Source organism: Rhinolophus sinicus, linkage group LG07, assembly GCF_036562045.2.
Source record: "Rhinolophus sinicus isolate RSC01 linkage group LG07, ASM3656204v1, whole genome shotgun sequence".
Lineage (NCBI taxonomy): Eukaryota > Metazoa > Chordata > Mammalia > Chiroptera > Rhinolophidae > Rhinolophus > Rhinolophus sinicus.
Window position 1 is genome coordinate 8,962,041 of NC_133757.1, and position 17,633 is coordinate 8,979,673.

The following is a 17,633-nucleotide window of genomic DNA, read 5'->3' on the forward strand; positions in this document are numbered from 1 at the left end:
ACAGTTTACTTTAGGGGTCACTCTTGGTGGTGTACATTCTGTGGGTTTGGGAAAAAAGGATGATGACGTGTCCATCATTATAGGACCACACAGACATATTTTCACTGCCCTAAAAATCCTCTGTGCTCTGCCTATTCATTCCGCCTCCCCACTCCAACCCATGAAGTGATGTGCTACCTGTTTCCAGTTTTGTGGGCCATGTCTCATTATCAAGTGAAAGCTCCATAGATAAAACATAAATGAATCGGCCGATAAAACTTTATTTACAAAAACAGGCAGCCACGGCATTTGGCTGTCGTTTGCCAACCCTTCGACAACAGTACCACTTTATTCAAGTCCACCATTTTTACAGGAAAGAAGTTTCTTAATAGCTTGACTGGCAGTAATAATTTGTTTTTTCTACTTTTCCCTCTGAAATCCATCTTCTTTCTGGAAGGTGAATCAATACTCATTAAAAGCTGAGATTATGTGATGCAAGCCTACTTGCTTTTCAGAATATCCTTGCTTTAAAGCTCCATTACCTTTCTCCACTTTCAACCCTACACTTCCGGAAAACTTCTAAAGGACATCCCTGGCTCTTTGAAACGGTGGTCTCCGCTTTTGCCATCATGGTGGCTCGGGCTGCCTTACAGAACAAGTCCCCTAAGATGGCTGCCATGGGGACACGCTGCTTGTGGACAGTTTGCCACATGAGCACTTCAGGGGAGTGCGGTTTGACTGTTCATGGTAGATTACAAACAAGATCTTTTGTTTTGAAAAGAAATCAATGCTTGTTCTTCAGTGCAAAGAAAACCAGCTGCTCTGCAGGATGATACGTGGACAGGATTACCTTCCAGTCTCCAATCACCTGTAAGCACAGCAAAGCAAGCCCTTATTTACCCAGAATGGGGTATTTGTGTTACAAGACTCCTTGGTCCAGAACGCTGTGTCCACTCACTACAAAACTGATTTACTGCAGGGAGAAACAATGTGTGTACAAAATACGAGTCCACTGAGGTCACTGCTCTGAGGTCTACCACCTCCTCCGAGGAGCAGAGTGACACCACTACTAGGCTTCTTATTCACTCAAAAACAATCCATAAAACAGCACTGATGGTTTTTCTAAATGGACATGGCAGCTCCCTGCAAGGCAATCACTGACTTATCATAAAAGAGAGAAAGAGCAGATGGAAATACCACCACCAAAGCCTAGAAGCTGGGTAGGATGTTGTGTCTGCCAAGTAGTAACAGTTTGTAACATTTTAAGTAGCATCTTAAGCTAAAGATAGTAATAGCCTCTGTCAAAAAGCTTGTCTAGCATGGATGGGACATCAGCCATGCATTGACAAGGCAGCTGGCAGGCAGCCCTGTGAGAAAAAGCACTGGATACAGAGGGTGTATCCCTCTGGGTAGGGGGGTAGGGGGGTGCCTCCCCTCTTAATTTCTGTGATCCAGCAGTCTTCCAGCTTGAGTTATTCACATGAATGCTGTTTCCTTCCCAAGTTCAAATGCAACAGTAAATACTAAATCGTGCTGCAGTCCTCAGTTAACTATTCAACAGCCATAGGGTTTCACTGCTTGCTGCTTCTAACTTTTGAAGCACCTTAACGCTCAGCACCAAGTCTTTGGGAAGCCAGAACATGCCCTAAAACAACAGAGACCTTGAGTGACCCCGCAAGGACAGAGATGGAGGGCAGGTGGGAGCCGATCCAGGTGGATGCCATCCCAGGGACCTCTAAACAATGCCAGCATGGGAAGCCCTGATGATGAGGAGAAATGACTCAACACAGCAGGCATTCTTCCAGCTGGCGACTGCAACTCCTCCCAAACAGACACTCACTGAAAATGTGGCTTCAGAGAGGAGAAGCAGAGAGGGAGCGATTCCAAAGAGATGTTCTGCCTCAAGTAACAGGAATAACTGAAGCCCAGAAGAACCTCAAAGCCTGTATCTTCATGCATCACCTCCGAGCCCCGTGCTACATTCACCTCAGAGGGCATTTTAAAGAAGCACACACAGGATAACATGTGTCTCTCAACCTCTCCCATGATCCTAACGCCAAACCCTTTCCACTAAGTGCAAAGTGTTTAATCTAAATTTGTTCTCTCTTAGTTCTGGAGGCTGGAAGTCCAACCAAGGTGTCCACGGGGCTGTTTTCCCTCTGAGGGTTCTAGGTTCTTCCTGCCTCTTCCAGAGTCTGGGGGCAGCTACTCCTTGACTTGTGGCTGCGTCACTTCGGTCTCTGCCTCCATCTTCATGTGGCTTTTTCCCCTTTGTCTCTGTCTCAAATATTCCTCTGCCTTTCTTTTACAAGGACAGCTGTCATTGGATTTAGGGCCCACTCTAAATCCAGGATGATGTCATCTTGAGATCCTTAACTGAGTTACATCTGCAGAGACCCTTTTGCCAAATCAGATCACGTTCACAGGTTCTGTGGGCTGGGACTTGGACAGATCTTTTGGGGTGCCCCTATTCAACCCACCGTAGTCTCCAAGAAATCAGAGACAATGAGTTATTTATTTAAATGGACTGCATACTTCATTGTATTTAATCACCAAAAGCCCAAAGATACTCACATGGTAGAGGCTGGTGGGAGGGTCAGCTGAGTGTCCTCAGATGGGGTCTCTCTGAACCTCAACATCCCTTTGTATAAAATGGGGACAACTGGACTTGGCAAGGCTGTTGTGCAGGTTGATGGCCACTAACTTAAAGTACCTGGCACCCCAATATCTTGTGGACAAACCCTAATATCCAGTGGCTCTGAGCAGAATGTCCAGCAACCACTCGGCAGGAAATCCAGTTATTTCGTGGCCCTGCCACGATCAGCGTGTGTCTAAGGTACTTAGAAAAAATGAAAAAGACCAAGGTAACAGGCTGCCAAAGGTAAATAACAATCAGTCCCATGGGGATCAAAGGCTTTGGACCATGACAGCAGCCTGTCCTCTCCCAAGAGGTCACCTGTGGCCATGGTTCTCCAATTATCCCAGAATCACCTAAACATACACTCTGCCAAAGCCTGTGGACCCCCTGGGACATGAGCTCTGTCTTATTTATCTTTGTGTCCCCAGCACCTGGCACCGTGCCTGGTACCTAAGTCATTCAATAAACACTGATGGAATGAAGACATCAGCCAGGATTCTCTGGAAACCTCAGCTCTGGCACTAAACGGTGACATGGATGACTACTGTTTATTTAAAGCACTATCCTAAGTACTTTACATAGAGTGAGTGGATTAAGTCAACACCCAAACATTTTGGTATGGCGGACGCTCCAGAAATGTCAGTGGTCATTATCGCTTAATTTCACCCTCAACCCGAGCGAAACCAGAGGCACTGTCATTTCCACTTTACACAGCAGAAACTGAGGCACAGACAGGTTAAGTCACAGAGCTAAACCCTGGCAGAGCCAGGGCTGGTCACACGTCACAGACTGTTCCTTCCACAACATCACATTGCACCTGACTCATATTACTTAGTCTTTGTCTTAAGGCTGGGCCCAGCTCAAATACCTATAACCAGATTACATATTGGGTGTTACATGCATATGTACACATGTATACATACAGAAGCTATACATTGGTACACACACACACAGTACCTTCATTGAAGGAATAAACTACAGTGAACACTGAGCTGAAAAGGAGAAGGTCCCAGGGAGCGTGGTAAATTCCCCTGCACGGTCAAGTTCCTGAGTTGTACAGGGCAAAGTGTCACGTGTTACACGGCGCCAAGCTCACAGAAGCAACGCATACAATGCTTTTGAAACTCCACAGCCTCATTCGCACGCTTATTATTTCCAGTTGAAGGTTTGTTTCTAAGCCAACCACTACAGCGAGGAAAAACGAACTGTGCCCAACATTCAACACGGTCCCCACCACCTAAACTCCCAAAGAAAGTGATCAGAAAACATGACCGGGGAACTAGTGTCCCAAGCCAGTGAACTTACAGGAGGAATGGATGCTGGGGAAGCTTTTGCGGCCCTCGGACACCAGGTCGGGGTCACCTGTGCAGTGCATTTCCGAGTTCATCACTCCATCTGGAAAGCAGCGGTAAAAGAAATCGGGGCGAGGTCTACAAAAGACACCATGGACATTTTCAATATAAGATGCTGCCATCACAAACGAATCCCGAGCTGACCCCCACCGTTCCCTGCTGCCCCAGCTCCCATACTTTAAAGTTAACGACGTACAGGAGGCATCTAAGACCAGCACTGCTGGAGCAAAAGGCAGCTCCTGCCTCCACCTATGGTTCCGCCATTCAGAAGCTGCTTCCAGGATCTCAGACGCCAGGCTGCTCGTGGCCCTTTATCTTGAACTTGGATGGCCAAGTGCAAGACAAAACTCAAATGCCAGATGCAGGTCTCAGTGAACCTCACTGAGAGGACCCAAAGGCCCTCCCCCATGATGCAGGACACACAGTCACCCAGTGTGATGGAAGAGAGACCTCTACAGGGGAGTGGGGTCGAGCGAACCGTTATCAAGTCCTTACTGGGTATCAGACCTGGTACCCGGCCTGTACCAGTGTCCTGACATATGATTCTCGTGACAACCCCAAGGCAGACCCTGGGATTTTCTTCATTTTACAGGTGCAAGAATGAAGGCTTAGAAAGATTACACTTCTGCCCAAGGTCACACACAACCAATAAGTGGCAAAGACAGCAGTTGGATTCTTGCACCTACACATTTCAGCCGGTGCTTTTCTGCCTCACTCAAGTGAGGATTCTCACACAGGTGTGTGATGGCCGGTCACGTCACATCAATTCAACTAATATTTGCCCCATACTTACCACAGGCAAGGCTTTGCTACTGCTGTGAACACGAGCCCCTTTTCTGCACATACTGGGTCACAGTTCACACACACTGACTCAGCTCTGGGATCTAGGCCCAATTATAATCTATCAATATCTATTAATATAGCATATCAATAATCAATTTAAATGATCTATCAGAGCTGCTGGTATACTGTTTCTCCCCTACTTGGCTAGTGTTTCTCTAAGAGTGGTTATTCTCCTACTGAGCCAAAAACAACGCAGGCAAGGCCTGAGAATCAGCATTTTATCAGGGCCCCATGGCAGCTCCAAGCATGGCTTATTGGAGGAACACTGAAGCATCAGGTCAGGGATGCCCGATTTGTATCCATCTTCCTTCTGTTCCCTTGGTACTTGGCCAGCACCCCACACCAAACAGGAACCGAGTAAATGCTGACATTCTGAGAAGGGAGCTAACCTGCCTAAGGTCCTCAGCGGCTCAGGGCCAAGGTCAGGTCTCGAATTCAGGTCTTTCGACTGTTAGACTCTACAGAGACTAGCTCACTTCCAGAGCAGTTGGGGGAGAACACAAGATAAACGGAGAATAGAAATCATTTCCCAGGAGAGTTAAGGGAAGTGTGCCGTAAGACAAAACTCAAATGCCAAGCCATACTTCTTACCCCAAGGAGAACAATAATAAAGTCACCTGATTTATTTTTTGGAGGCCAGAGCTGATGAGTGAGTGGGTGTCTGGGGAGATCCAGTGCATGGACTGGAAATGCCAGCGGTGGGCTTGGCACACTAGAAAGTGTAGTCAGCGGACCCTTCACTTTTGATCTCCTGCTTGCTGAAACAGTGAGCTTGTAATTCAAAGGAAGAGAAAGATGTGTGCTGAGGACAGAAATCCTAGAAGGACAACAGTGTAAGGGAAACCCAGAAGAGCTCCAATCTGTCCCATCCAGTGTCTGTGGCCAAGGTCCCTACATAGATGACCTGGAGCATCTACGCCATCATTTGTTTCTTTCTGGAACTTACCTTCCCACTATTAACTTAATAGTGTTTGTGCAGACTCCATTCAAAGCAAGAGCCAAGGACACGGCTACAAAACAAAACCAACAAACAGAAAAATAACCAGCTAGCTCTCAAATCAAAATCATCATCATCCTATTTAATTCATGACCACAGAAATCTGAACCAATACTTTAATAAACAGAGGGAAGTTTAGGTGGCTAGAGTAAAATGTAATTAGGACAGGACTTCAGAGAGTGACTCATGAAATTTCAAGTCCCTAGGACATGAAATTTCTCTCTTCTCCTTGACTGAAATTTTCCATATTGTAGAGAAGCCCATCTGTCATGTTCTGGACTGATATGAACAGATTTAATACTACAGCACATAGACTTTCTTTTCCTGGTTGCAAGAAACACTAACTTCTTTTTTTCCTTTTGGCAACCTTCTCAGACATAATTCTCATCAGAGCCATGGCAGGAATCCTGCTGTGGTCTGGGACATTCCCACTTGGCAGTATGTCCTTGCTGAGCCATCACCCACCAACAGCTGTCCATTTGTTATCAAGCAGATGCCTGTTTTTGAGACGGAGAAGAGTCCCAACATTTCTTTGAGAATGGTGGTCCAGGTGGTGCTTTTTGCCACCCCAAACAGCAGGACCTTCCAGAATGCATCATTTTAAATATACAGCATGGAGACTTTCCCCAAGCAGCTCGGAAGAACTTTGATGAAGCACAGGTCATCCAAAGAGTGCAGGTGACATAAGTCACAGAGCTGCCTCTGCAAGGACTTCACAGCCCTCTCCTGTGTTTACCGAGACTGCAAAAAAGGCAAGTCCATGTGACGGAAAGTCAAATGCTGTGCATGTGCAATAAAAACCTACTGATGCCCGTTCCATTGCTTTGTTGAATAATAAAGCATATGAGCTACCATTTCCCTTCGGCAAATACTAACTATTCAATACGAGCTGGGATTTATGGAAGAAAATAGCAGTGGAGGGACATTTTCGAGAAGGAGCTGCCTAGAGCAATTCATGGTCATCAAAGGAGACCAATGTGTTGTTCTCCAAGCGGAAAGTGCTGTGGAGTAGACAGCACGGTCACCAAGGGCTCAGGCCACAGAGACGGAGACAAAACCCACCTGCTTTGAACAAGTCACGGGAAGCAGAGAGAATGGGAGGGAGCAGTTCAAATGCACACCTTCGTCAAAGGGAAATTAATCACCTAAGTGCAAGATGGGGAACACTGCCATATCTTAGTGTGGCAGCAAAGGAGGGATGGGCCGCTGGGGTGGAGAGCAGAGTGTGAGTCAGCAGCATGGGAGCAACTGGAACTGAGAGTGGGGAAGCCGGAGGGATCCTCTGATTACATTCTGCACGCACAGACTCTTCCTTTCTAAAATGCTGGCTCCCCTTCTTTCTCACAAGCTCGGAGCACTGCTGAAAAGGTCTCCTTGGCAGAGAGGAGGGAAAATTCCCTGGACTATCTTCACTGCTGTGTTCTCCCAGAGTTGTGACAATGAACAGGCTGGGAGGTCACCCTGAAATGATGGGGGCCTTTCCTGTTAGGGCTGGTCCAGCGGGCTCACTGCTGTGTTGTCCAACAGGGCCAGACTCCTCCTTAGCCAGGTCCTAACATTGCCTCAGCACAGAAAAGGTCTCTGGGTACAAGCATCACTCGCTGATCTACCAATGCCCTTGGGGAACCTCACAGGCCGCGCCACTGATCCAGAACGCCCTACACCTCCCCAACCTCTGCACCGGCTGGGCTGATTGTAGCACAGAGCAGTTCTTTGAAAAGTTTCCAGTAGCTGAGCTAGAAAATGTGTGGATGTGATGTAACCACCAACAGCTGGCAACGTCACTGTGATCCAAAAGCCTGAAGGAGACAGAATGGAGTAGGGTCTGCAGTGACCATAGTTAGGGTGAAAGTCATCTCAGAATTCTGGAAGTAAACTGAACTGATGATTATTTTCATCTGAATGGCACAACCCCCAGGGCACCAATATGAGGCCTCTCACTGGTACCAGGGAGAAGGCTGGGCTCAGATCAGATGCATGAAAGGCTGGCCGAGCAGGAAATGAATGACCCTCATCAGGAGTGCTTGCTGATTAACCATAACCCAGTGGGTCTGCTTCATAAGGGCTGTGTTTACAGCATCCCGCAGCACTGCAGGCTTGAGAGCAGCCAGAGAGACAAATCAGACTGTCTGTGTCTCCTAAAGAAATTCAAAGCAATGTGTCAGGCAAGCTAGCCCACGAGTGGCCTGTACTGCTGAATAAGCATGCCAGAGGCTTATTACTTGTTGTCACTTGTTGGGGGACTCAGCACCTTCCTTCCATACCAGGGTTCCCTGTTATACAGGCCTGGGGGCCCACTGCCTGAATCCCTTAAAACCTGGGGCTGCATGCGCCAAGCCTCACTCCTCTCACCCAACAACAGATGCACAAAGGTGGCCCCTGTGGACATGCAGCTAAGGGGAGCCTTTGGGGTCCAGGTCTGCAGAAGATGCCTGAGTGAAGAAGGGACCTGAGCACTAAACTACTTTCACTGAGAAAGTCCTGAATTCCAGGTAACATTGGAAAAGCTGCACCTAGTTTCCTGTCCTTGATTTTTAAAGATCGTTTCTCTACTCCCTATTGCCAAGGCTTCCTAAACAACGTGAAGCTCTTCACCATTTCTACAGGGCAGGCTGTCATTGATTTAGGCTAACAGACATCCAATCATCCCACCTTCCGTGCGACTGTACAGGAGGCAGGATATGGAGGGCAATTATGAACTGTCACCTAAGGAAGATTTAGCTGAGAGTGAAAAGTCTTTGAGAAAGTAACTGGGAGCTACTCACTGCCATTAACTGCAGCCCGACTCCAAAAGCCGGCAGCAAACTGTAACCATAAGCATGAAGGATGGTGTTTCCCCACAGTCACATATTGTGGGATTCCACGCCAGAGAGGCAAAAATAAAGAATGAGGCAAAGGGATTTCCAGATCAACTGAGAGGGCCCCCAACAGGACACTGTGGGGACCGCAGTGGTATCTGTTCAAACACTGCCCCAGCTGCTCCAGCCACGGGTGGCAGGGCCACCAATGCCCTTCTTGGAAAAACCGACCTTTCCACCACCTCAGCCGAGCAGACCAAAACCATGTGATCACCAAACACTCAAACCACACATGAGTGGCCTGGGGCACACATCTGGCCTGAGGGGAGGCACGACTTTTGTGGCCAGGCTTGAGAAATGAGTTGAGCGAGAGTCTCTGCCTGGGAAGTCTCCACCACAAGATGCAGTGTGACATGGAGGTGGCATTGGAGCTGAACAGTCACGCAGGTCTGGGCAGGACCACCCATCCCTGCCAAGCCAAGCCTCATACAAACCAAAAGCCCGGGTCGCAGAAACGATGTCCAGCCAGGAGAATGAGGCATGAGAGTGAGGAGACGAGTGAGGTCACTTTACAGACAGGAGCCGTCATGAGCCGAGAAGGGTGTCTCCACCCCGATGGCCCAGCTCTGTAATGCCAGTGTCCAAGAGGTTCCTGTCCTTTCCCCCCAATCTTGGATGTCTGTGGGATTGCTTGTATAGCCCTGTAACTAACCCCCTAATTTATCTGAGCTCATTTGAGAAGGATTCTGTTCTTTTCAACTAGACAAAGCCCACCCAACGCCAGGTTACGTAAGAAAGGTTCCCTGTCCTGATTCACGCAGAAAGCCCCTTAATTGCTCTGTGTACCCTAGATTTCGCCCTCACCCTCACTCCTTTACCAAGAAAAGGAGGGCCACATTTTGCTACGTTTTATTTCTCTCAAAGCCTAACCATTTACAAATACACCCTTTAGTGGGGAATCTCACATTTCCAGATTTGAATGTAAGTCCATATAACACACCACCACCACCATTTGTGTGAGGGTTTGGGTACTTTAATGTGCAGTATCAAAAAACAAACATAACTCAGTTTTCCTAAAAATAAAAAAGCTGGAAACCTGGCTACGAGGAAGTTTATTTTGGTTGCTAAACAAGCCAAGTAGCTTTGCAGCTCAGAAAAAAACGAATTTAGTCCTAACAATGTCAAACGTGTCACATGCAGATATGGCTTAGCATGGGGACAATTTCTAACAATGGTGTTATAATTGATGGCAAAGATTTTAGCATTCTTTATACAATAACAATTGCTTAACTGCCAAAATGTCCCTAAACTGAAGATGAGTTATGGAGCTTGTTGTGTCCAATTTCTCTTTTATTTTACATTTGCTTTTGCCCATAGTTGCCTCTAGCCAATGGCGATCGGTTAAGGAGTCTGTGGTCGATTTCTGAATTGCCTGTAATGTGGGTCTATTGCCCACAAATGTGAGATTGGACAGTCAATGGTGACAACGTTTCCGATTCATTTTCCCTTACAGCCTGAGCAGCACGGATCTCTGATGATACAGACAATTCACATTCAGCACAAAGGACAGCGACAATGGGGGACCACAGAATATATGTTACTTATCTGTGCATTGGTGCTTTTTAGGACTTAAAGTTTATCTCGTCTTGTTTCTCCCAAGCTTTATGTGACCAAAAGAAAAATCAGTTGTGTGCAGCTGAGAGGTGTTTTTTTTTTTTTTCATCTAGTGATCTAATTCAATTCAGCCCCATCCCTTAATACAGGAACTAAGGATACTCTACCTAAGAAGGCTTCCTTAATTTCAGTCTTGTCTGTTCGCCGGATAATTTTCACCACACAAATAACGGCCAGGGGCGTGAGGAAAGAAATTGCCTGGAAGAAATAACAAATAATCCCTTATGAGGACAGCAGCTTGCCATCAGAGGGTTGATTGATAATTAGTTCCAGTTAGCTTCATTTAGACTCACGAGCTGAATGATCTTCCTGAACTCCTGACCTCAAACAAAGAAGGAGGATTTATATCTATACTTAGAGACTCTGCAGACTTCAAAAATTGGAGGTCTGGTTGTGGGTTATAATTGATTTGTAATGGCTGGGAGCCATGTTTAAAATGGTGGCTTTTTAAACAGAAAAGAAGCGTCTATAATTATGATGACTCATCTTTGCCAGGAAGGCCCTTCGTGTCCCTGCCTGCAGAAGGGTGGACGAACCGTTGGCCTCCCATTCCCCAGCTCTATGGCAACATGGGAGTGTGTGGGGTTTGCTCAGTGTCAATCAATTCATTCCTTCTTGGTGCTCTTTTGTTGAATATTCATTTCCTTGGCAAAGCAGAGGTCAGTCCTTTTGCATGAAGTCTCTCTTCTTCCCCTCCGCCATACCCTTTCCTCCCCTGACCCGAAGCACACAGAAGTGCATTATGTGCCCAGTGAACTGAGAAGCTGGATTCAGATGCAAGCGGCACTCACTACAGAACCCGCTACGAGGCAGGCACTACGCTTAGGTGTCTGTCAGGTACTAGAGTCTCTTAAACCATCACAACGGCTCTGGGACTCTCTTTGTCAGGCTTGGGGACTCAACGATGTGCCCGAGGAGACACAGCTGGTGGGCAGCAGGGCCAGTCTTTGGAGACCAGCTTTCCTACCTCCCACATCTGGCCTTTATCCAGCATTCTATAATTAGTAAGTTGTCTGCAACATTCCAACGACCAAGTAAAAGATATTTACGTTACTTCCTTATGGCTACGACGTCTCAGGATACCAATATCACAAATCCACACCTGGCCTCACAGTCAGTGGTAGGAGGGGTGCAGTTCTGATTCACTACTGATCAATACTGCTCCCACTTTTGGAAATCTCCGCCTGGGCTCTAAGGCGAGGTCACGTTTTGGAGAGGGGCTTCCTAATAGGACTAAGGCACGGCTAGGAGATTCTTTTCTAAAGACAGAATTCATCCAAATGAACCTGGTCCTTCAAAATAATTGATGAGGTGCTATGTACTTACTACAACCAGACCGCCAGAGCTCAAAACATCTTGGGGACCCCTCTTTGGGAACTGCCTTCAGAGCCAGTCCCTGAGACACGAGAACCCCTCTCCTTACGCGTGGGCTTCCTTCTGACCACACATGGTAGCAACGAGCTTGGTGAGCCTCCTCCTCAGCTGTGGCCCTTGTCCCGTGAGGGCATTCAGAAGAGTATGGCACAGGCCTAGGGGCAGCTGCATGACAGGAGACACAGAACTGAAGCAGAGAAGCAGAGAATGTGCTCAGGGGTGACTCACACACCTGTGAGTTAAGGGTTCCAATGAGTCTGTGAAAGTGTCCCCACGTGCCTGGGTGGCTCTCGCTCCTGAATAACTGCAGGGCTGTGACAATGCTGATTCCCTCAATATGCATACAAGACAGGGCTGACAATCCACATTTTGTAACAAGCACCTCGAGTGCTACCAATGCTGGTGCTGACTAAGAAGCCCCGAGTCACACATTCAGTGTTTAAAGAGTGATGCCCGAAGCCCCTGCTGACTCAAGTCCAAACTTAAGGTCAGCACCGCAGAAGTCCTTAGCTCCTTGTTTCCTGTCACTCTAGGTGCCGTAGACCAGGCCACTGCTCCCTCACAGGAGAAAGCAACGCACTGGTCATGAACAGCACTGCGACGACCCCACCCTCAGTCAAGCCTTAAATATGAGAACAACACAGAACTGAAGAAAACCTTAAGAGACAAGCCCAGACGACATACTCTATCCTGAATGTCATTGACACGAAATAAAACCCTAGAAAAAACAAGAACTGGGAAGACTTTTCCAAAGAGGTTCCAGAGGCTGCGTGGGGAGTATGTCAACCAGACAGGAGATGGGGACACCACCCAGGAGACCCACTGATCAAAGCCCCAGGCTGGGAGCCCAATGGCTCCAGGCTCGTGGCTTGATGGCCAAGGGGGTCTCTCTTAGGAGACTGCTCCTTGGTTCAGCTCTCCACTGAGTCCCCACCCCACTCACCCAACCAGACTGCACTTAATGTAACTGCTTCTTGGGCCGACTAAGCACCCAGGAGGGCCCAGTCTCCCCACCTCATGAGCTTCACAGACAAGGGAAAGCAGCCACCAGATGAAGAGTCACAGCACCCACCTGAGTGGCTGCAACAGAAATGTCTGCATGTGGCTGTGACAGTCTTTCTCTCCTCCTCTCATCCCAATGGCACTTGGGCTCGGGTCTCATTTGTTCTTCCCGGAAACATAACTGCCATATCCTAACAGCAGCACTGTCCTCCAATCAGGACAGAGAGACATATTCCCATTTATCACCTGCCCCCTTTGCTACAAATATTTTTCAACTTAAAGTTGGAATTAAGAGATGAACCGCAGAAGCCAGCACATTAGGAAAACAACTTCCCCCTGGGCCAAAGCACCTGGGCACTCAGTAAAAGTGAAATGAAGAGAGAATTAGCACCCCACTTGCACTCAGCAATCAGACTGACTCAAGTCCACTTCCACAGTTCTGACCAAATCCTTGAGAAGCCACTGTGCTGCCGCCTGAGCCGTGGAGGAGATAAAGACGGACTCAGAGACATGGAGGTCGGGGGGTGGTTATTTCTATCTCCAAACAGGGATGGAGATGAAGGATCAAAATGGGCCGGAAAATTTCCCCTGGTGTTTTTTTCAGTTAGGTTAACGTTTCCATGTCTTAAGAATAAAAGTTTGAAAATCCTATGTATCAGTGCCGTGTAGAAAGACAGTGAAAGGCTAGTGATTATTAAATGAGACCTGAGAGAGACCAGAACAAGGAATTCCAACCAATCACTGCTGTGGGATGCAGGGAATATACTGAACTCTATCCTGAGTTTTTCCCACTAGTTATGAGTACCGGGCTGCTAAATGTATACACGTTAGATAACAAAGCAAACATGTTCTCAGAACTTACTGAGGACCAGGATCTGTTCTAGTACTTCATACAAATTAACTCCTTCAATTCTCACAGCAACCCTATGAAGTAGGCTCCTGACTTAATGGGTAGGAAACAAAGGCACAGAGAGGTTAAGCAACCTGCTGAAAGTCACACAGCTAATAAGTACTAAACTGGAGATTTGCACCTAGACTAAATCAAGGTTGGCGCTTTTGACCACAGTGTTACAACAGTTCTCACTATAGAAAGTTAGAAGCATTAATAAAACATGGTAAATGCCTTTTCTCTCGAGTGGACAAGGAAGTAAAGAGGTTCATTTCTAGGAACATGAGTAAGTCATAGAAATGTAAGTGACAGAGTCATGGATTAAGCACCTACTGTGTGTTAGGAGCTTTCGCCACGTTTGTCTAATCCTCTCACTACTTTAAACATTATTGAATGGAAACATTTTCCATCTTGTACAGATAACAAGACTATAACTCAGAGAGATATCTGAACGCACAAGGGCATGCAGCTAGTGGGAGTAGAATGGCCCAACCGGGGCTGCCGGGCTGCCGGGTTAGAGTACTGAATCGCAGTGATCGCCGTAGCCCAACAATCCCATCTTACAGATGGGGAAATTGAGGCTAAGGCAGATCTAATCTAGTATTAAAGAACATTTTGTAAACTCCTAATTAATTAAACTACATGGTACCCACACATAAATCATTAAGCAGGATCTGGAACATGTGGTTTTGCATGAGGCTATTCCACAGGCTGGGAACAGAGCACTATAAGGGGAAATGTGTGGAACAGACTCTGGTTAAAGAGAGTTTGGTTCAAGCCCCAGCTCTGACACTTATCAACTCTATGACCTTGAGCAAGTCACTTAACTTCTTCACTTTTGGGTCTCAGTTTCCTCATCTATACAATGATGAGGATAATAATAATAATATCTACAGTAAAGTATTGTTGCTAACATTTACATTCACTACCAGTTACTGAATGCCTCTTATGTGCCACACACTAAGAGAAGTGTTGTAAGTCTTGGGTAGATATTTTCTTAAAGCCACAGAAAGAAACTGAGGAACACCTATCATTTCTTCAGTTCCATACTCAAGTCTTGCCTTTTCTTCACGGGCTTTCCTGTGGTTTGATGCTCTCAACATCCAGGGAGGGAGGGGCAAGTGTTGTTAAAGGCCCCTTTTTACAGATAAGGAAATGGAGGCCTTGAGACAGTAGGTGATTCTCCCTATGCACAGAGCTAGTAAGTGGCAAAGCTGGGAGTTGACCAAGAGAGTCCGCCCTGTAGCCCATGCCAACCGCCCCCCACAGCGTCCAGCACAGAGTGAGCACCCAGTAAATGTTGACTGTTGGCAAGTGTCATTATTTCCCAAGGAAACTGCAAACACACGACCCAAACCAGTAAAGGGCGACCATGACCCCGTGACCCGGCACATGGGAAGGATGCATGTTAAGCTCCAGCCCACTGTGCCCTTAGGTCTGAGTAGGGGGGCACCTCTGAGTGCAGACAGGAGGTCGGGGACAGGAAGAGCCTAATCCAGCCACATACTTTGCCTGTGCCCTACATAACTGACATGCCCAACAAGGGCCCTGCCTTGTGCATCCACCAATGAAACCAACACAGGAAGTGCCACCAGTGCCCGGTCATCACTACATCCCGAAAGTGGGTCACCCCCACGCGCTGATGCACAGACTGTACTGCCAGGAGGCTTCTGGGAATCGACAATGCTGGGAGCAGCATGAGTGAAGGGGGAAGGGCATGGGTATGCCAAACACTTTCAGCAACCTAAGGGGTCAGAGCAGAGCACCCTAATATTAGGACGTTAGGCAGAGAAGAGCTTGTCACTGGAGTCCATTCACATCAGACAAAACAAGGGGCCCGAAGTGACTTAATTTACAGAACTTGACAGAAAGGTGTGCTGCTAACTGCTTGGAAAGACAGCACAGGACAGGAAGACACCTGGAAAGGGCCCTGCTGTGGGTAAACAATTACAGCCCTTCACAGACAAAAGAGCTGTCTACGACTTTCAAAAGAGTCTAAAAATTAAACTGTCTATCACAAGCCAGCTTTGTCTCCTTGCCTTCCCTCCTCCCCACAAATTGACTTTATTTCTGTCTTCCTTAGAAGGGTCCTATTCCAGAATAGGAAACCCTTTTTATCAAATCAACATAATATCAGTAATATTCTACAAAAATAAATCTGGACATGTCCTGGCCGGTGCAACAAGAGACACGGACAAAGGATGGGTCTTGGGTAGATTCTTTTAAAGCCCAGGGAAGAAACGGGGGACACCTGTCATTCCTCAATGCCACACTTCATTTGACTTCTTCTCCAGCTCTCCTGTGACGCTGAGCCGTCCGACTCATGTTCACGTCTGCGACCCCCACTCAACTCAAAGCCATCCTGTCCAGCCTCGTTCCTCTACTACCCGGCACTGTGCTTGCCTCAAGGAGGGTGCTTCATAGCTGTCTGTTAAATTAGTTAATAACCAATTAACATGAAGCTGTCCACAGTGTCCCTGCCTCCCTCTGTCCCCTTCCCAGGGCCCACATGGCCCTTTCTCTCCCGTATCTCCCTGCACCATTTACACACCTGCTCTTCTGTGCGTGACACGCTACTCAGCCCCTCTCCACATTATCCCAGCCTCCGGGGAAGCCTCAGAGCTGAATGGTTCTGGGAGGGTCTGCACTCTGGCAGCCGGCGTTCAGATCCTGGCCCAGCCACTGCCAACTGTACAACCTTGGACAAGTTGTAAATCTCACAACAGTTTCATTTTCTCCACTGCAATTATAGGATAACACAAGTGCTGACCTCAAGGGATTCTGAGTAGGATTACGGAGATGCTGGCTTCAACGTGATGAGCACAGTTCCCGCACTCGAGAGATGATGGTGGTGGTTGTCATGACGACGATGATGACGACGATGGTGACAATGACGCTCCCTAAAAGTTCACCTTAGCCTCTCCTCTGGCCCGCTCCACATTCGGTTTTGCTTTAAAGCACCATTTACCCCAGCATCCTGCAGGGTCCCTGAGGGCGTACCCCAAGTCTGATTTGACTTCCCATTACCCATGGCTCTTATGGCTTTCCTTATCCACAGCAGGCTCCTGGAAGTGTTCTCTGAACATACAAAGATGTGAGTACTGCAGACAACAAAGAGTGCACTGGAAAGCAACACCCAATACCCACTGAGGCCCCTACACCAAGAAGCAGGATTTCAAAGAGGCTCTGAAAAGCCCCTCATTCTCAGGAAGGAACCACGACCTCTTCTGAATAATGGAGAAGCCGTCCATAAAGGTAGCTGAGGGCTTGGGGACATCCAGGAAATGTTAAGTCAGACTCATCACATGTGAAAAGAATTCTTGCCCTTCTCTCTGGTCAATAGGAAGCTGGAGTCAGCAAGGGAAACAAGCTCTCAGAATCAAAAGGTCCAGCCACACCCAGCTTGCTTGCTCACAGATCTCTCCACTACAGCTGACGGTGGCCAAGACAGGAAGTGAGACTTCGGGGTTTCCTGGTGACGTTACGTGTCACCATTTACTCTGCACTTAACTTAATCCCCTAAGCATGAGCTAATACTATTTGACCAAGTGGTTTCTCTAACTTTATCTCTCTCTCTCTCTCTCCAGAAATACTAACTTCCCAATAACAAAACAGCAGGGTTAATAGCAGCTGCCTTTAAAAAAAACATTGTGGGTTAGAAAGTTAGCCTTCAGATTAAAACATGCCGACCAAAAGTACAAGAGACCCCAGGATTGTTTCATCATTCATTATTGATTCAAATAATGAAAACTGAGCTTTCTAAGGAAACCACATTATTTTTTAAAAACTGTGAAAATATGTGTTCTATTACATTCTTTTGTAAACACCTGAAGGCGTTACAGGATGAAAAGCAGACAAATGATACCTTACATTAAACTCTCAACAAACCCCAGGAAAACAAACCTAATTGATGTGGTCACCAAGTGGTCTTCATCTTCATGTTAAAGGTATTATAAATGTATCTACTGCTTTCCTTGGGTTATTACAGAACCCCACTGAATCTTGTAACCAAATGAATGAAATTCATCAGCTACTATTAAGGAAACAAAAGGCTGAACTTATTTCATCAGGAGATTAGTGGGTATGA

The 17,633-nt window shown here is 47.1% G+C and overlaps 1 protein-coding gene across 6 annotated transcripts in view; it reads right to left on the reverse strand.

Moving 5' to 3' along the window:
* Positions 1 to 17,633, reverse strand: part of PLPP4 (phospholipid phosphatase 4) — a 215,579-nt gene that overhangs the window by 48,340 nt on the left and 149,606 nt on the right. For 4 of the 6 annotated variants that reach the window (XM_074338968.1, XM_019752894.2, XM_019752895.2 and 1 more), the window contains 3 exons: positions 10,389 to 10,479; positions 5,759 to 5,822; positions 3,923 to 4,047 (listed from right to left, as the gene is read on the reverse strand). The exons of 1 other annotated variant lie outside the window; for it this stretch is intronic. In XM_074338968.1, the coding sequence (XP_074195069.1) occupies positions 3,923 to 4,047; positions 5,759 to 5,822; positions 10,389 to 10,479 (280 nt within the window). The remainder of the gene's footprint in view (positions 1 to 3,922; positions 4,048 to 5,758; positions 5,823 to 10,388; positions 10,480 to 17,633) is intronic. One more of the 6 variants, XM_074338969.1, reaches the window with a different exon arrangement.